Source organism: Mus pahari, chromosome X (genome assembly GCF_900095145.1).
Source record: "Mus pahari chromosome X, PAHARI_EIJ_v1.1, whole genome shotgun sequence".
Taxonomy (NCBI): domain Eukaryota; kingdom Metazoa; phylum Chordata; class Mammalia; order Rodentia; family Muridae; genus Mus; species Mus pahari.
This window is the reverse complement of record NC_034613.1, coordinates 142,356,103-142,371,955: the sequence shown is the minus strand read 5'-3', so window position 1 is coordinate 142,371,955 and position 15,853 is coordinate 142,356,103. Positions and strand designations below refer to the sequence as shown.

The 15,853-nt window shown below is 41.2% G+C and overlaps 1 protein-coding gene across 2 annotated transcripts in view; it reads right to left on the bottom strand.

Moving 5' to 3' along the window:
- The window catches only part of Pir (pirin), a 100,933-nt gene that overhangs the window by 60,290 nt on the left and 24,790 nt on the right, over positions 1–15,853 (bottom strand). For both annotated transcript variants that reach the window (XM_021188529.2, XM_029534357.1), the window contains exons 4-5: positions 12,365–12,448; positions 7,952–8,158 (exon numbers count right to left, since the gene is read on the bottom strand). In XM_021188529.2, coding sequence (XP_021044188.1) covers positions 7,952–8,158; positions 12,365–12,448 — 291 coding nt within the window. The remainder of the gene's footprint in view (positions 1–7,951; positions 8,159–12,364; positions 12,449–15,853) is intronic.

Genomic DNA, 15,853 nt, shown 5'->3' with positions numbered 1-15,853 from the left:
AGGTTGAAGTTCCAGAGCAGTGAGGATGGGTTTCATTGATCCATTGATTGGTGGATGGATTGATTGAGATTAGTAAAGCCAGGCCAGGGTACCTGAGGTAAAGGAATGAAAAGTTCAAGATAAGCTTGAGCTATGTAGTGGGGAAAAAACAGAAAATGCCAGGGCTGGAAAGATGGCTCAGGAATTAAGAACAAGTACTGTTCTTGCAGAGAACACAAATTCAGCTCAAAGCCCCCATGTCAGGAAGTTCCAGAGGATCTGATCCCCTTATTTTGTCCTCCATGAACCCCCGCTCTCACACATCTCCCTACAGACACACATGCATACACATAATCAAAAATAAATAAATAAAATTTAAAGTAACAGTCTTAGATTAGAAAGTGATAAATTAATTATATTAGGTTTCCAGAAACTGCTCAAAGGTAGATATTTGCTTTTTAAATGTCTATTTGATGTTTAATTTGACATTGGATAGTACACTATTTTCTTTGCATCCATTTTTCTTATACTGAAAATCTTCACTTCTAAGACATTAACAATTGGAAGCATTTGTTTTCTTTAATAATAGTAATATTTATATATACATATACACAATGCATTGATGTATAAGATGAACATAAACAATGAAAGTATACAATAAAACTTCAGATCTTGAAATTTAAAAAAAATACTTTTGCCTTCAAACTATAAGCATATCTACAGCCAGGGCAATTATGTTTAGAAGACCTTTAAAGATTCTAAGTCCTTCTCTATTTTGTTATATTCCTGACATCTTCATGCTGACTTTAGGTTCTTCATTTGTTTCTGTTCATTTCCTCTCACACATACCCTTTTCCAATTTAACATGGCATTCTAAATATGTGAACACGCCCATATTTAAAAAAAAAAAAAAACAAAACTAAAACTAAACCCAGAGAACAATCTAAAGTTTATCTACCCACTTTCAGCCCAAAGGGAATGTTCGTTAAATACCTACAGATGTAGAGTGACAGATTTGCTAAGTTGTAACAGAGTTCTAGTTTATAAAACACACCTTCAGGGTGGGAGGGAGGATCGCTTCCTGAGCGTCTCTCCTTTGCTTGCTCTCTAGGCCAGTTGGAGCTTGTTCTGTCAGGCTCCCTGTGTCAGAAACCCACTGTCTCACCTAACCCCTGCCAGGAAGAGAGTATTTGTCAGGCTAGCTCCATGAACTTGCTGGAATTGAAAGGCAAAACAAACAAATAAACAAAACAACAACAAAGGCATGCATATGATATCCATCTTCAATGTGTAATAGTTTTTAAAATGCTACTTGGTAAACTCATTCTTTTGAGCTTGGGGAAGAAAGGGCAGCTCCCATGGAGGTACAACACTGTCCACATCACTAAGGGGATAGAAGGAAGCTCAGGTAGGCAAAGCTTAAGGGAAGAGCTTCATGCATAGGCACAGACTAGAATCCAAGAATTCATGGGAACACAGGGAGAATGCAAAATGACTGGAGTGAATTATGTTAGGTATATGGCAAATTCTTTTGGTAACAAGTGGAGTCATCCAGCCAATGATTACATGAGTTTGCCCATTCAAAAGAAGACTATGTTGTATCTGTAATCCACATGAACATTGTCTACAGACTTATAAAGGGCATGAAAACAGCATGTACAGGACTATATAGGACTTCCATATAGGGTTTTGTCAACACACACACATAGAGTATATAATCAACTTATTCCTCCTAAAAGACTCTCTAAGGTAGGTACCATGACCATCTCCATTTTACAGATTAGAAAACTGAGGTTCAGCCAGCTTAAATAAGTTCTTGACGTGTTTCAGTAGTGGAGCAAGCCTTGAACCCTGGCCATCTGGCTCCAGACCATCTTTCTCTGACCTCCTCAAGGTTTGTCTCTGACATCATGGAATGTAGAGCAGCAGGAGTCAAATAGAGGCATCGAGGGGGAACAACATTGTGTTCCAAAAAGAGCTGGCAATAAATATAGCGGATTGGCTGGCTGATAAGGATGGAACGGGGTTTGGGAAACTGCATACTCTCATGAAGCAAACATGCAATTGTGTCCTTTCAAAAGTGACAGAAAGTATTCAAACCATCCCATTTTTCTTCTCTCTCATTTCAACATTTACTTCAGACTGTGGTGTCCTGGCAGAATCTTGCTTAAAATTGGCTACAGCATTTCAAGGGCTGAATAAATGCTTAGACACAAATGACCTGGGAAAAATGGACACAGTAGTTACCTTTGGGCACATAAAAAAGATGGTCTTGCTAATTGTAAAGCTTATGGCATCTTACAAAGCACTCTTCACATTTATTTTTGTAGACATAAATATTCAAGTCCACAATGCTTACGAGGGGCGTGCTAGAACTCACTGGATTGAACCATTTCACATCACCTACAAGAGCCAAACCAAACTTCCTAAGGATGAGCACATTCCCCCTGGCCTGGATGCCACACCCATTACACAAACTACAGATTGGTTCCTGGGCTACAGCACTGAACCACCCAGAAGCACCTTAGACCCCTGCAATCTCAGACCCCACTGCAGGTCAGCTACATAAGAATCTCTACTTTGTCCAAATCTGTCAGGCAATCCATATGAATATTAAAGTCAAGTGGATCACAGTGGTCACCAAATTTTCTACATAGTTTAGTTATAGGAGGAAGGGAAGTTGTTGGTGAGTCTATGTTGGTTATAAGTAGATCGACCTCTTGAAAGGTATATTCTTAGCATCACATTGTATCTAGCTTAGTTATCTTTTGGGGGGGGGGGTCGAGACAGGGTTTCTCTGTACAGCCCTGGCTGTCCTGGAACTCACTCTGTAGACCAGGCTGGCCTCAAACTCAGAAATCCGCCTGCCTCTGCCTCCCGAGTGCTGGGACTAAAGGCGTATGCCACCATGCCCGGCTTAGTTGTCTTTTTTAATTTTATTTTTTTATGTGTGTGCATGCATGCATGCATGCAGGCGGACATGTGCATGTGAGTGCACATACCCACAGAGACCAAAATAGGGCATCAGATCCCATGGAGCTACAGTCACAAGCAGTTATAGCCATCTGATATGGTTACTAGGAATCAAGCACAGACCCTTTATAAGAGCAGTTCATGTTCTTAACCACGGTCCCTGCAGCCCCCAAAGAATCTTCTGGATGCTGAACTATCTCTGGTATATCTTTATGGTAGCTCTAGACCATTTATGTCCTTACTTCACAGCAGATTAATTACCTTTTCCAAACTTCAAAAAAATCCTTTAGCATTGGTAGCACACATCAATATTTACCCAATTTCTACCCAACTAGACATAAAACAATCAAAATAATAATGTCAACAGCTACCACTTATGCAGTGTTTACAAAACTAAGTCTTGAAAATCAATTCATTTCTTTAAGACCACACAGCCCACGCATCTAGTACATGGTGAGGTGTGTCCTCTGGTCTGTCCATACAGGTAAACATGGACCAGAGTGCTTCTAAAAAACCAGTACTTTGGAAGGTTCCAATAGGTTCTATAAAAATGCTTTCAAGGGCTGGAAGGTTAAAAGCACTGGCTGTTCTTCCACAGGTCCTTAGTTCAATTCCCAGCAACCACATGGTGGCTCATGATCATCTATAACTAGATCTGGTGCCCTCTTCTGGCCTGTAGGCATACATGCAGGCAGAACACTGTACATTAAATAAATAAATAAATAAAATGCTCTCAAAATAAAGACTGGTTATTTACTCCGGAGAATATAATATACTTCAGAAATTTTATTCAAATAAATGAAATAAGCAAGGCCAGCAGCTACCAGCACGACATTTCCCAAAGGTAAAACATTACTTCTGATCTCTAAGCCTTGGATAAAATTGCAATATCATATAGTCTGCAGCTTGGATGTGCTTTAAAATGCCCTTCTGTCTATAACTGGAATGGACTTCAATCTCAAAACTTCCTTGAGTTTTCTATAAATGAAACATCATTTAAAAAAACCCTAAGAATTTATGTTATTGCTTGTAGGGCACATGGACTATGCCACCAGACAGAAGAACTGCTAAGGTTGAAGAAAGTTCAAAAACCCTGGGGAACCTCAGAATTGAGAACAGCAGGTGCTGGACCAGGCTCTACCTGTCCTGTCCTAGAACATGTAACCATGACACCACCTGAGAGGACCGTGACAACCAGTCTTGTAGCATAAAAACCTAGAGTTCTCCATGTTAATGGGTTAGCTAGATAGGCCACAAGTGTTTAGCCAATGAGCTTCCCTTCCTGGGCATCCCTTCCTGAAGAAGGTATTTAATCCCTGGTTCACACTCAGTATGATGAATATATTCATATCCGCCATAAAAATAAAGCAGTTTAGACAAGCAAGGACCATCTCCTTCATCAAGGATTGCCACTGGAGGAGGTCTTCCTTGTAAGAACCTAAATCTCCTGGAGAAGAGACTTTTCTCTTTCAGCCCCTCAGCATTTTCAGCACTCACTCAGAACTAAACTTGATTCCACCCCATCTTGGACTCAGTCACCCCTTTCCTGCCTGGCATGTAGGGATCACTGTTCTTTTCTCAACTCCTCAAGGTCCCAAGCGGTGGGTGGGTACACAGGAGATTGAGACCCACAGCATCCGTCCCAGCCTCCCACTGTTCTCACCTGGGGAAATACGGACTGGAACCCCCTATGTCTGATTGCATTCTGCCTTCCCATTGGTATGCCAGCAGTGCTCAGCATCCCAGCAATGAGGCAGACACACAGCAGGACAATTGCTAGCTTTGCTTACTTAGTGTCTTAGTCAGGGTTTCTATTTCTGCACAAACATCATGACCAAGAAACAAGTTGGGGAGGAAAGGATTTATTCAGCTTACATTTCCACATTGCTGTTCATCACCAAAGGAAGTCAGGACTGGAACTCAAGCAGGTCAGGAAGCAGGAGCTGATGCAGAGGCCATGGAGGGATGTTACTTACTGGCTTGCTTCCCCTGGCTTGCTCAGCTTGCTTTCTTATAGAACCCAAGACTACCACCCAGGGATGGCACCACCCACAAGGGACCTCCCCCTTGATCACTAATTGAGAAAATGCCTTGCAGCTGGATCTCATGGAGGCATTTCCTCACTTGAAGCTCCTTTCTCTGTGATAACTCCAGCCTGTGCCAAGTTGACACAAAAATAGCCAATACACTTAATAACTCACCAGTTTGATTTCTCTCTTTTTTTTTATGCAGACAGACACATTATTTTGGGATATAAGGTTGGATAGTTTTTCACTATATATCCCAGCCTAGTCTCAAACTCCTGATTCCCCCTGCTTCAGCTTACATGACACTGGGATTGCAGTCATGTGTCAGCACATCTGTATTTTAAATAGAATCTTCCCAGACAATTTTAATAGACTCAACCAAAGTCTTGTGCTTTGGTTGAAGTGGAAAGGGAGTCTCCTACCCTTCAACATCTACCTCAGTGTCCCTAGAACTTCAGAGTCCTGGAAGTAGGTAATAGAAGAAAAAGTACATAGGGAGAAAATGTGCCAATTTCACTTGTGTTCTTGTCTGGGGCACCTTAGTGATAGTCTATGGCCTTTTATCAGAAGCGCTCACAAGGTCTTAATCTCCTCTTCACAATAGAGAGGAAACTTCAAAAAAAAAAAGCTGAAAAAGAAAGACTTCAGGTTTGATGAACAAAACCAAATAAGTCACAGAAACACAAAGAAAAGCCATTTCCAGCTGCACTACAGAGTAAACACTGTTTTCCCCCTTCAATTATTTCTGTGTGTACTAGAAACACAAATAAAAGCAAACATCCACCTATGTGTGCCGTCAATCCAAAGCTGTGCTTGCTTATAATGCACAGTAAACAAAACAAAACAAAACAAAACAAACAGTGGGTCCCAGACAACAATCCAAGCCTACCTGGTAATTGTGCAATGTGTGTCATTGAGTAATTATTTAGTAGCCACTGACAAGCCATAATTCTCACATGCACACAATATAATCAAAACTCACCAAGTGTCATAGTTAGTGAAACTATCAACTTGACAGCGCCTAGAGTCATCAAAGAAGGGAAGTTCAACTGAGGAATCACCCAGATCACGTGGCAGGTAGGAGGGAGATTGTCTTGATTGTTAGTTGATGGGGGGGCCCAGCCCACAGGCAGCACCATTCCATGAAAAGATAGTCCTGGGCTCTATAAAGCTAGCTAATGTGATGCAGAATAGTGATAAAAAGTACATGGTATTGCTACAGAAACAGACATGTTGATCAGTGAAATCAAATTGAAGACCCAGAAATAAACCCACACACCTATAGACAAAGCCCAAACTATACAATGGGAAAAAAACCAAAGCATCTTCAACAAATGGTGCTGGTCTAAATGGATGTCTGCATGGAGAAGGATGAAAATAGATCCATATTTATCACCCTTGCGCAAAACTCAACACCAAGTGGAACAAGGTCCTCAATGCTAAATCAAATAGAACAGACTATGGAATAGCCTTGAACTCATTGGTGCAGGAGAAAACCAGTGGCTCAGGCTCTAAGATCAACAATTGATAAATGGGACCTCATGAAACTGAAAAGTTTCTGTAAGGCAAAGGACACTGTCAATAAGACAAAACGGCAGCCTATCGATTGGGAAAGTATTTTCACCAACCTTACATCTGACAGAGGGCTAATAAAGAACTCAAGAAATTAGACATCAACATCTCAAACAACCCAATTAAAAAATGGGGCACAGAGCTAAACAGAACCAATAAAATGCTAGTGAAAACAGTTGTAGGGGTGAAGAGCAAGGCAGTTTGAAATATTCTGATTGCCAGACGCCACATCTGCAGGCCCCTTACCAGATTCCCTTGGCTACTTTTACCCTTTTTACTTCAGAATCAACCAATGAATGGCCGTTAGGAGGGAGCGTGTAAACCTTGCTATCTTGTCTGGGGTAGGTCAGGACAAATGCTGACGCATGCTGATCCTGAGTCCCCAGTGAGATCTGCTTAAAGCTGCGCTTTTGTAGTCTTTGCCTGAGACGGTGATCTTGCTTAGCTCCCTTCCTACTTTGTCCAGGTTCTCTTCAGTGTTTCTCTAGGAGTACTTCCTTTAAATCATATGCACAGGAATCTGCCTCTCAGGGTCAACTTCTAGGCACCACCTCTTACAAGGTCTTGTGACCAAGCTCACCATTACCACCTACTGGCTGCTGTGTGGATCCTTTGCCTCCCCAGAAAATTGTTCTGGTAGGCAATTACTAAACTACTTGTCGTACCTCCTTCCTAAATTGATTTTATTTTGGGTGAGACCCTAACCCAAACAGTAGAAAGAAAATATACAGTGTATGTCCTGTGTAAGTTAAGTGAAATGCTATTTTTTTAAAGATTTTATTTTGTATTTGTGTGTCTGCATGTGTGTGGGTACCCGTGGAAGTCAGAACCTCTGGGACTGGAGTTATAGGTGGCTGGGTCTCAATGTGGGTGGTGGGAATCAAAGAGCAGTTGGTGCTCTTAAGTGCTGAGCCATCTCTCTGGCCCCAACCATGTAATCCTAGCACGTGCTTTCCTTCTTCCCTAAGTGAGACATATACATCATTTGCACAGATCTTTATGAAGTGAAATTGGTCCCATTTTTTTGTTGCCTCTTAAAAGTAGTAACTTTGCAGTAGCAGAGTTAGGATTCAAAGTACTAAATTGGACTAACAAATAAGAAATAGGGTAAATCTGTACATATATTAAGACACACCTAGAAAAACGGCTTTTCAGTCAAATTCTTTATATGAGCATAATTTCTTCTAAGTGTTCCAACTCAATGGGTTTGCACACAGCAAAAAAAACAAAACAAAAAAAAATCTGGGTTCCTTTAAGTTGTATCCTGATTATCTATGAAGCAAGTCTATCCGCTGGGACACATATATGATAAAGTCAGTGAGAGCTGATGATGAAGATACATCTACCCTGATGTCACCATATACTTCACATTCCGGAGACACATGACAGGTATGACTTACCTTTATTCCCAAGGCTTCTCCTGAGATGACAGCAACTGTCACACCGTCTTTGGTGGGTTTCGGGATCTCTTCACTTTTCAGTTCCTGGTAGTGAGGCTCCACCATCTTTTCTGAGCGTCTCAAATTCACCCACAGCTGCAAGCCATGAGCTGGTTCCTCTGAGCAGGGCATCTCAGCATGCAGAATGCCTCGTCCTGCAGTCATCCACTGCAAACACCAAAGCAACAATTCTATGCATGCAACAAGTACACCATGGCAAAGGGACACATCCACCTGGGACAGTGGTCAGAGTGCCTGGACATCTCAAGAAATAGCAAACATCTATGACAGTTCCTGATGGTTCTTTCAAGTTACCTAAGCCTCCCTTATTTTGAATCAAAGTTTCTACAAGGGAAAGAATCCTTGCTGTGATACCTGAGTTTCAGACTGAGCCATGAGATAAGAAGTTGTAGCCAGATAGTACTGGAGTATGATTTGACTTAAGAAGGGCAAAAAAGCAGTACTGGGCAAGGGAGACGGCAGGCAACAATGCAATTAGATTCCAGTCCTAGCCAACAGGACAGGGAGAAGTGGAGTTGGAATAAATCTTCCAGATTATCTTGAAATCAGTAAAGAGTAATCAAGATTGTTCCTGAGTAGGAAACACAACTTTGGGAGAGTCAATTTCCTGACACTGAGTGAAATTCTCAGGGAGGAATGGACCAATGAGCGGCTAACATGTCCATCAGCCGGGGAATGTGTATGTGAGACTGGATAGACATGGGAAAGCCCTCAGCATCCTCTAACCTGGAAATGGTAAGCTTGTACCTCTAGGCATACAATTACAGTAATGGAGCCCTCACTACTGAGAGAATCAGTTGTTGCCTCTGGCTGTTAGGCAGATTTTTCAAGTGTTTTTTTTGTTTGTTTGTTTGTTTGTTTTGTTTTGTTTTTTGTGTTTTTTTTTTTCATATTTGAAAGCATGCTGGAGGCCCGTTCCAAGCACTAGCCACAGACACTGAGGATGCAGGGTTGGAACATGATAGATACATTTTCTGCTTGTTTTAGCTTGGATTCACCCATACAAGACGGTGAAACAAGGACCCACGTGCAGGGTGTTTAGTTGGAAAGGGATACAGAAAGCAAAATAGACAGAGGAAGTAGGTCAAAGGGAAAAGGCAAAGAGGAGTGGAGTGTTCATGAGCAAGTTACAGCTGTGGAGGCCTGGGGCTTAGGCCCACTAGGAACCATGTAGTTAAACTTCAGAATTATTGTACAGAAGCCAGGAACTACTAAAATATTTAGATTCCACTTGGCATCCATTAGTGACCAAGAGCCTCTGAGAGAGACCCAACAATACATGCACAGAAGGGGTGCTGTGTACGGATACATAGGAACTGTCACCACCTGAACGCTGAAGAGGCCCATCAGCACCATCTTTCACCCAGCCCTTGGAGAGGAAAAAAAAAAACCTAACACAGCTACTCAAACTAATTAGTGTCATTATCCCTATGCTTGCTTGATACTGTGACGAACGACAAGAGTTCTATCAGTGTACATGAGGTGGGTCAAGTTGCCTTACCTGAGGGTTCAGCCATTAAGCTGAAACCCAAAGGAAGCACGGACAAGGGGAAAGAAATAGGAGGAGGAGTCCATACAAAGGAAACAGCAGCCAGAGATAAGTCTAAAGACCTGAAAGAAAACCACTACCTGGCTTGGAGATTTCTTTACTTCATTGAGTCTAACTACATTTCTTTCCATTCTGTTTGAAAAGGCCGACTGAACCTTCCAATGGAGGGATCCAGTGTTTTCTGTCTGACAACAGCTAGAACAATTGGAGGCCCCTCAAGGGCCTCTTCCTATTTTTAAAAGCATCTTCCTACTCCACTAAAACTTCCTCTATCAGTATTTTTACATATTCTTCTTTAAAAACTTTACATATATACAGTGTATCTTAACAATATCCAACTCAAACCCCCCTCCCATTTTCTCAATCTCTTGATTAACCTTTTAGAGAAAGCATAGTTAACTCCATTTTGAGTTCTGCTCTTCCGGGGCTTTCCTTTTGCTTTCATGACAGCATTTTCCTCTTGCTTTTGTGTTTTAATTCCTTTTTCTTTGAAACACAATGATACAATATGGGTCCGTTGCATCCCAGAAAATATGTAAATGGTCTGATATAGAGCTCCTACCTTCACAACTGACCAAAATGATCTAAGCAGTTCCAGGAGATTTAAATTATAACATGTCACACACAAAAGCAATATGGCACACAGTTTGAGTTTGGACTCTTTTTTTTTTTTTTCCAGATAGGGTTTCACCCTGGCTATGCTGAAACTCACTATGTAAACCAGCGTGGCTTCAAACTCACAGAGATCCACCTGCCTCTGCCCTGAGTGCTGGGATAAAATGTGTGTGCCACCTTGCCTAATGTTGGGTTATTATTCTAAGTGACAACATTGAACCACGCAAATGAACTGAAACATAAATAATGAATTGTAGCAAATGCAGAACAAAAATTGGGAAAGACTGCACCGAAACGGTCTTCAATTGCTGAATTTGCCAGTGAGAACATCCATAAGTGACCACTTCCTGTACAGCTTCAATACAGGCTCAAGGGGAGGATGCAGACAAACCAACCATGACTTCTGTGAATTGGGGAAGAAATGACAATTGGGAGAGTAAATCTTGACTACACTTGGAGAGAAGTAAAAACAAACCAAACAACAATAAAATGAAGACTAGATAAGCACTAAAAACTGATGGGGGGCAGTGAGATGGCTCCGGGGGTAAAAAGCACTGGCTTCCAAGCCTGAGAACTTGAGTTCAATCCGTGGAATCCACCTGCTAGAAGGAGAGAGCCAACTCCCAAAGTTATCCTCTGACATTTATCCATGTGCCCTAGCATGTACTACATGCACACATACAAATAAACAAAGAAGTGTAATAAAGATAGGAAGATTTCATTTGATCCCCAGCAACACACATGCACACACACATACACACACACATACATACACACACACACACACACACACACACACACACACACACACACACGCAGAGTGATTGAGGGGTCAAGAAAAACATGAGAAGAGAACATACAAGGGATCTGTGTTAGTTTCCAGCCAGAATGGAAGAATCCACTGAAAGTGAGCTATGATGGCTAGTGTTCTCAGCCTGGCAGAATCTGGACTCGCCTGGGAGGCAGGCACTTGCTATGGGGGTAGGGAGTAACTTGATTGTGTTAACTGATGGATGGTGCCCATCTTGAGTCGGGGCAGGACTATTCTTTAGACAGGAGATCCTGAACTGTATGCAATAGAATGAGGTGAGCACTAGCATGCATTCTTGTTCTCTGTTTCTGATTATAGATGTGATATGACCAGCTGCTTCAAGCTCTAGGAGCCTTGCCTTCCCTGCCATGGTGGACTATACCTTTGTTACGTAGCTAGACCCTTGGACCCCAAACACCTGTTTCCCTGGTAATACTGCAGAAAGAAAAGCATGAGTCATGTCCCACCTTAAGATATTATATGACAAGATGGAGGTTTGTTGAGACCCATTATGAGAAAGCTACATCCTCCTGTCAAAAGAATGGCATTATGAGTTCTACCCCTCGCCCTGGATGGAGACATGGCATTCTGATTGTCTTAAAGAACATTACATACTGGTTTTCCTCCCTTCAGAACTAATCCAACTGGGCCTGCCAATCACTTATCCACGAGACTAATTCACCAAAAGTCAGGCTAAAGAGATTGGAGGGGTTAGGTATCCCCTTAATGAGATAAATGAGAAGTCCCTCCCTCCGTACAATGCTTATAGATCTTCACTACTTACCCTCTTTCTGAATTCCAAGTCCAAAGTGTCTTTCCTCTTCTTTCCTTCTACCTCTTATTTGGATATAACCAAAAGCCTATGCATGCTTTCCCTAACACTCTGGACTTTTGCTCTTTCTCTGACACTCCTCTCCCCTTCCAACAAGCAGCTACTTGCCAACCTCCACTGCTGAACATGCTGGCTTTCTGAGACCCTCACTTAAAAGGACATGGCTTTCTCTCGGCTTCTCCACCTCTATCTTTCTGGCAGTTGCCAAGTTTCACAGCTTGCCTGTACTGTTGGTTTTCCTCTCAAACACCTATAAATGCTAGTTCTGAGACTGTTTTTAAATTCTTTTTATCAATGTGACTAAAAACCAACAAAGAGACCTCTGGGGTTTTTTTGCTGGTAATACCATGAACTGTGAACTAAAAACAGCTCTTTCTCCTTTAAGATGCTTTTGTATTTTGTTATAGCAACAGAAAAGAAACTAAGACTGGAGAAATCAGAGGTATTAGAGGGAGGGAGAAGTGGGAGAGAGGGTTAAAATACTGGAAAAGTACACACAAAATCTAAGACTGTTAACCAATCAGCAATCCCCTATCATGACAGTACCTGTAAGTCTCCTGGGTTCATTTTACCAACATGTCCACAAAAGTCTTCATGGGCCATGCTGCCCCCTTCCAGAAGATAAGATACCTTTAAAAAAAAAAGAAAAAGAAAAAGAAAAAATTGATCCTTTGACTACTGTAAAACCAGATTGTCTGGGTTCTTTATTTTGATTTGCATCAGTTCCATATTTACTTCATATATTAAACACTATCTTAGTTTGAAAAGTATTCTTGCTATTTCAAGTTGCTTTTCCATTAAAATAATGATCGAAGGGTATGACTAGACATTTTGCCAAAGAAAACCTGCAAATGGCTAGCAGATATGGGAAGAAATGCTCACCATCATTAATCAGAGAAATGGAAATCAAAACCACAATGTGACATTGCCTCACAGCTGTTAGGTACATACTATCAAGTTAAAACCTAGGTGACTGTTCAAAAAAAATTATGAAAAAGGGGGAACCCTTATATACTGTTAGTGAGAAGTAAACTGCTCTAGCCACCATGGAAAACAGAATGAAAGTTATTTAAAAAACAAAAACTAGAAATAGAATTACCATGTCATCCCAGTTTCTTTTTTTTTCTTTTTTTATTATTATTTTCTTTATTTACATTACAAATGCTATCCCGAAAGTTCCCTATACCCCCCCCCCCCGCCCCTGCTCCCCTACCCACCCACTCCCACTACTTGGCCCAGGCCTTCCCTTGTGCTGGGTCATATAAAGTTTGCAAGACCAAGGGGCCTTTCTTCCCAGTGATGGCCGACTAGGCCATCTTCTGCTACATATGCAGCTAGAGACACGAGCTCTGGGGGTACTGGTTAGTTTATATTGTTGTTCCACCTGCAGGGTTGCAGCCCCCTTCAGCTCCTTGGGTACTTTCTCTAGCTCCTCCATTGGGGACCCTGTGTTCCATCCAATAGCTGGCTGTGAGCATCCACTTCGGTGTTTGCCAGGCACTGGCATAGCCTCAAAAGAGGCCGCTATATCAGGGTTCCTTCAGCAGAATCTTGCTGGCATGTGCATTAGTATCTAGGTTTGGTGGCTGATGATGGGATGGATTCCCAGATAGGTCATCGCAGTTTCTTAATCCTCAATACAGACCCAAAACAAATCAAGTCATCATAGTAAAGACATATCAACAAACTGATGTTTACTATAGTACTTACTTATAATACTTATAGTACTAACAACGGCCATGCTATGGAATCAGGTCTAAATAAAAATGAATAGATAATGAAAATGAGGAATATACAAAGCCTTAGAGAAAGATACATTATTATTGTTTACAGTATAGATAAAGCTGGAAGATGTTGCATTATATGAAATAAGGCAGACACAAAACAACAATTACTGCATGATCTCCCATATAAATTGAGATTAGAAAGTTGCTCACAAAGGATTGGAAAGGGAGAAATATGGAAATGTAGGTCAAAGACCCACAATTAGATGATAACTTCTTGGGGTCCAATGCACAACATGTGACTAGAATTAATAATATGGCATTTGATATAGTGAGTCTGGAGAGATGGCTCGGTTGGTGATGTGTGTTCCATGAAATTCCAAGGACCTGAGTTTGATATCCTTAGAATCCATGCAAACCATCCAGGCATGGCAGATGCTTGTAATCCCAGTGTTGGGGAGGTAAAGATAGACCCCTGGGATTCGCTGGCCAACCAATATAGCCTACTTGAAAATCTCCAAGCCAGTGAGAGGCCATGTCTCTAAGAAAGACAGATGGTTCCTGAAGAACAACACACGCAAGGTTGGTCTCTGGCCTCTACTCACAAATAGACAGATGTACATACATGAATACACACATGATAACCTTGTGAGGTGATAATTATTCCATAATATATATGCATCAAAACACTTCAATTCACACATGTATTAAAACACTGCAGTGTGTGCAGTTGTCACATTCTAGCATGGAGGAGCAAAGGATTGGGTATCTGTAGAGATGTGTTCAATTTTTCCACCAAGAACTTGCTGTTAGGAGATCTAAGACAGGAGAGCAACCAGAGAAACTGATTATGTGACAGGTAGCTTTACTGTCTACACCATGCCTTTGAGGGAATTTCACTATGCCCCATCCTCCAAGGGGTTCAGTCCAGGAATGCCAGCGCCCACAGCCAGTTACAGTAGCACTTACCCTGATGGCCCAGGAAAGTTCATGATGGGCCTCCCACAGCCAGGCGGGCCTGAAGCACAAGTGAAAGTAAACCTGTTCTTGGGTATAGCAGGAAACCCAAAGGAAACATTCCTGACACCCAGCCACACAGCCTCAGTAGGTACTCAAAACTGTCTATGACATATGTTAAGCCATTTCAAATTAAGTCAACGTTCCCAGATTTATGTCTTCATTCGCAGACAGCAAGACCATATTGACACAAGTGTGTACATGCGCACATTCCCAGATCCATGTCCGGAGTAAATCTAAAACTGAAGAGAAAGGTTATATGTCCCATAGAGTGGCCAGTGAGCACCTGCAGCTGCTTAAGTTTCACTTAAATCAAACTAAGAGAATTTAAAGTCAGCTCAGCAGCAGCACTAGCCAGATTGCCAGTGCTCCGTAGCCTCCTGTAGCTTACTGGCTGCTGGAGCCAAACAGTGGAAACTATAAAGCGTTTCGGTCTTTACAGAGTGCCACCGTGATCTAGACAAAAGAATTTGAAAATTAGATTTCAGCAATGGTGGGCATTTCGTCTCTCAAACCATTCATTTCATTATTTTATCAAAAGAAAAAAAAACTCTAATAGTCTCTTCTTTAAGGGTCTTGTAATCAAATCAGAGAGGAAAGATTAAAGAGACATCAAAGACATACAGCATTTAATTACTTCAAAGACATGGTCATTTTGTTACAGGAAATATTCAAGTTAGTACTGGAGGTTTACAATGAGTGGTGGTCATGACACAAGGCTCTCTTTGCATGCTTTATGTAAATTGGATAATTTGTGCACACCTTGTAACTCCTGAAAACATTACCATTCAGTCTAAGCATTTGTGAAAGGCCTGCAATAGTTCTCTGCTAAGGATCCACTGCAGGCCTAACAGCAACAACCGTGGACATAGTCTCATAACTGGATGCGTTTGTCATACACCAGCTACCTCAGTATTTTCTCAATCCTTAATTCTTTTTAATTTTTGAATTTTACATAAAGTTGTCATTAACGATTATTATTATATGAGTGAACCAGAAAAATGAAATCTCTGATTAAAATCTCAATATCCACTGTTGGGACTTTAATTTTCACTCAAATATACTAAATCAAATAAAAGACCTTCTTTATTTAAGAAAATCAGAACTTACAAATGAATTATCCTTGTTACCAACCTCCTAAACTAACAATTTTTACCAACTCCCTAAATCTTAACTCTGTAAAACCACACAAAGAAAAAGAATGAAAAAATATTTTTAAAAAGAAAGTCAAAACACATTCCCAAGAGGTATGAACGAGAAAATATTTATGAAGTTTTGAGTACCTATCAGCTAC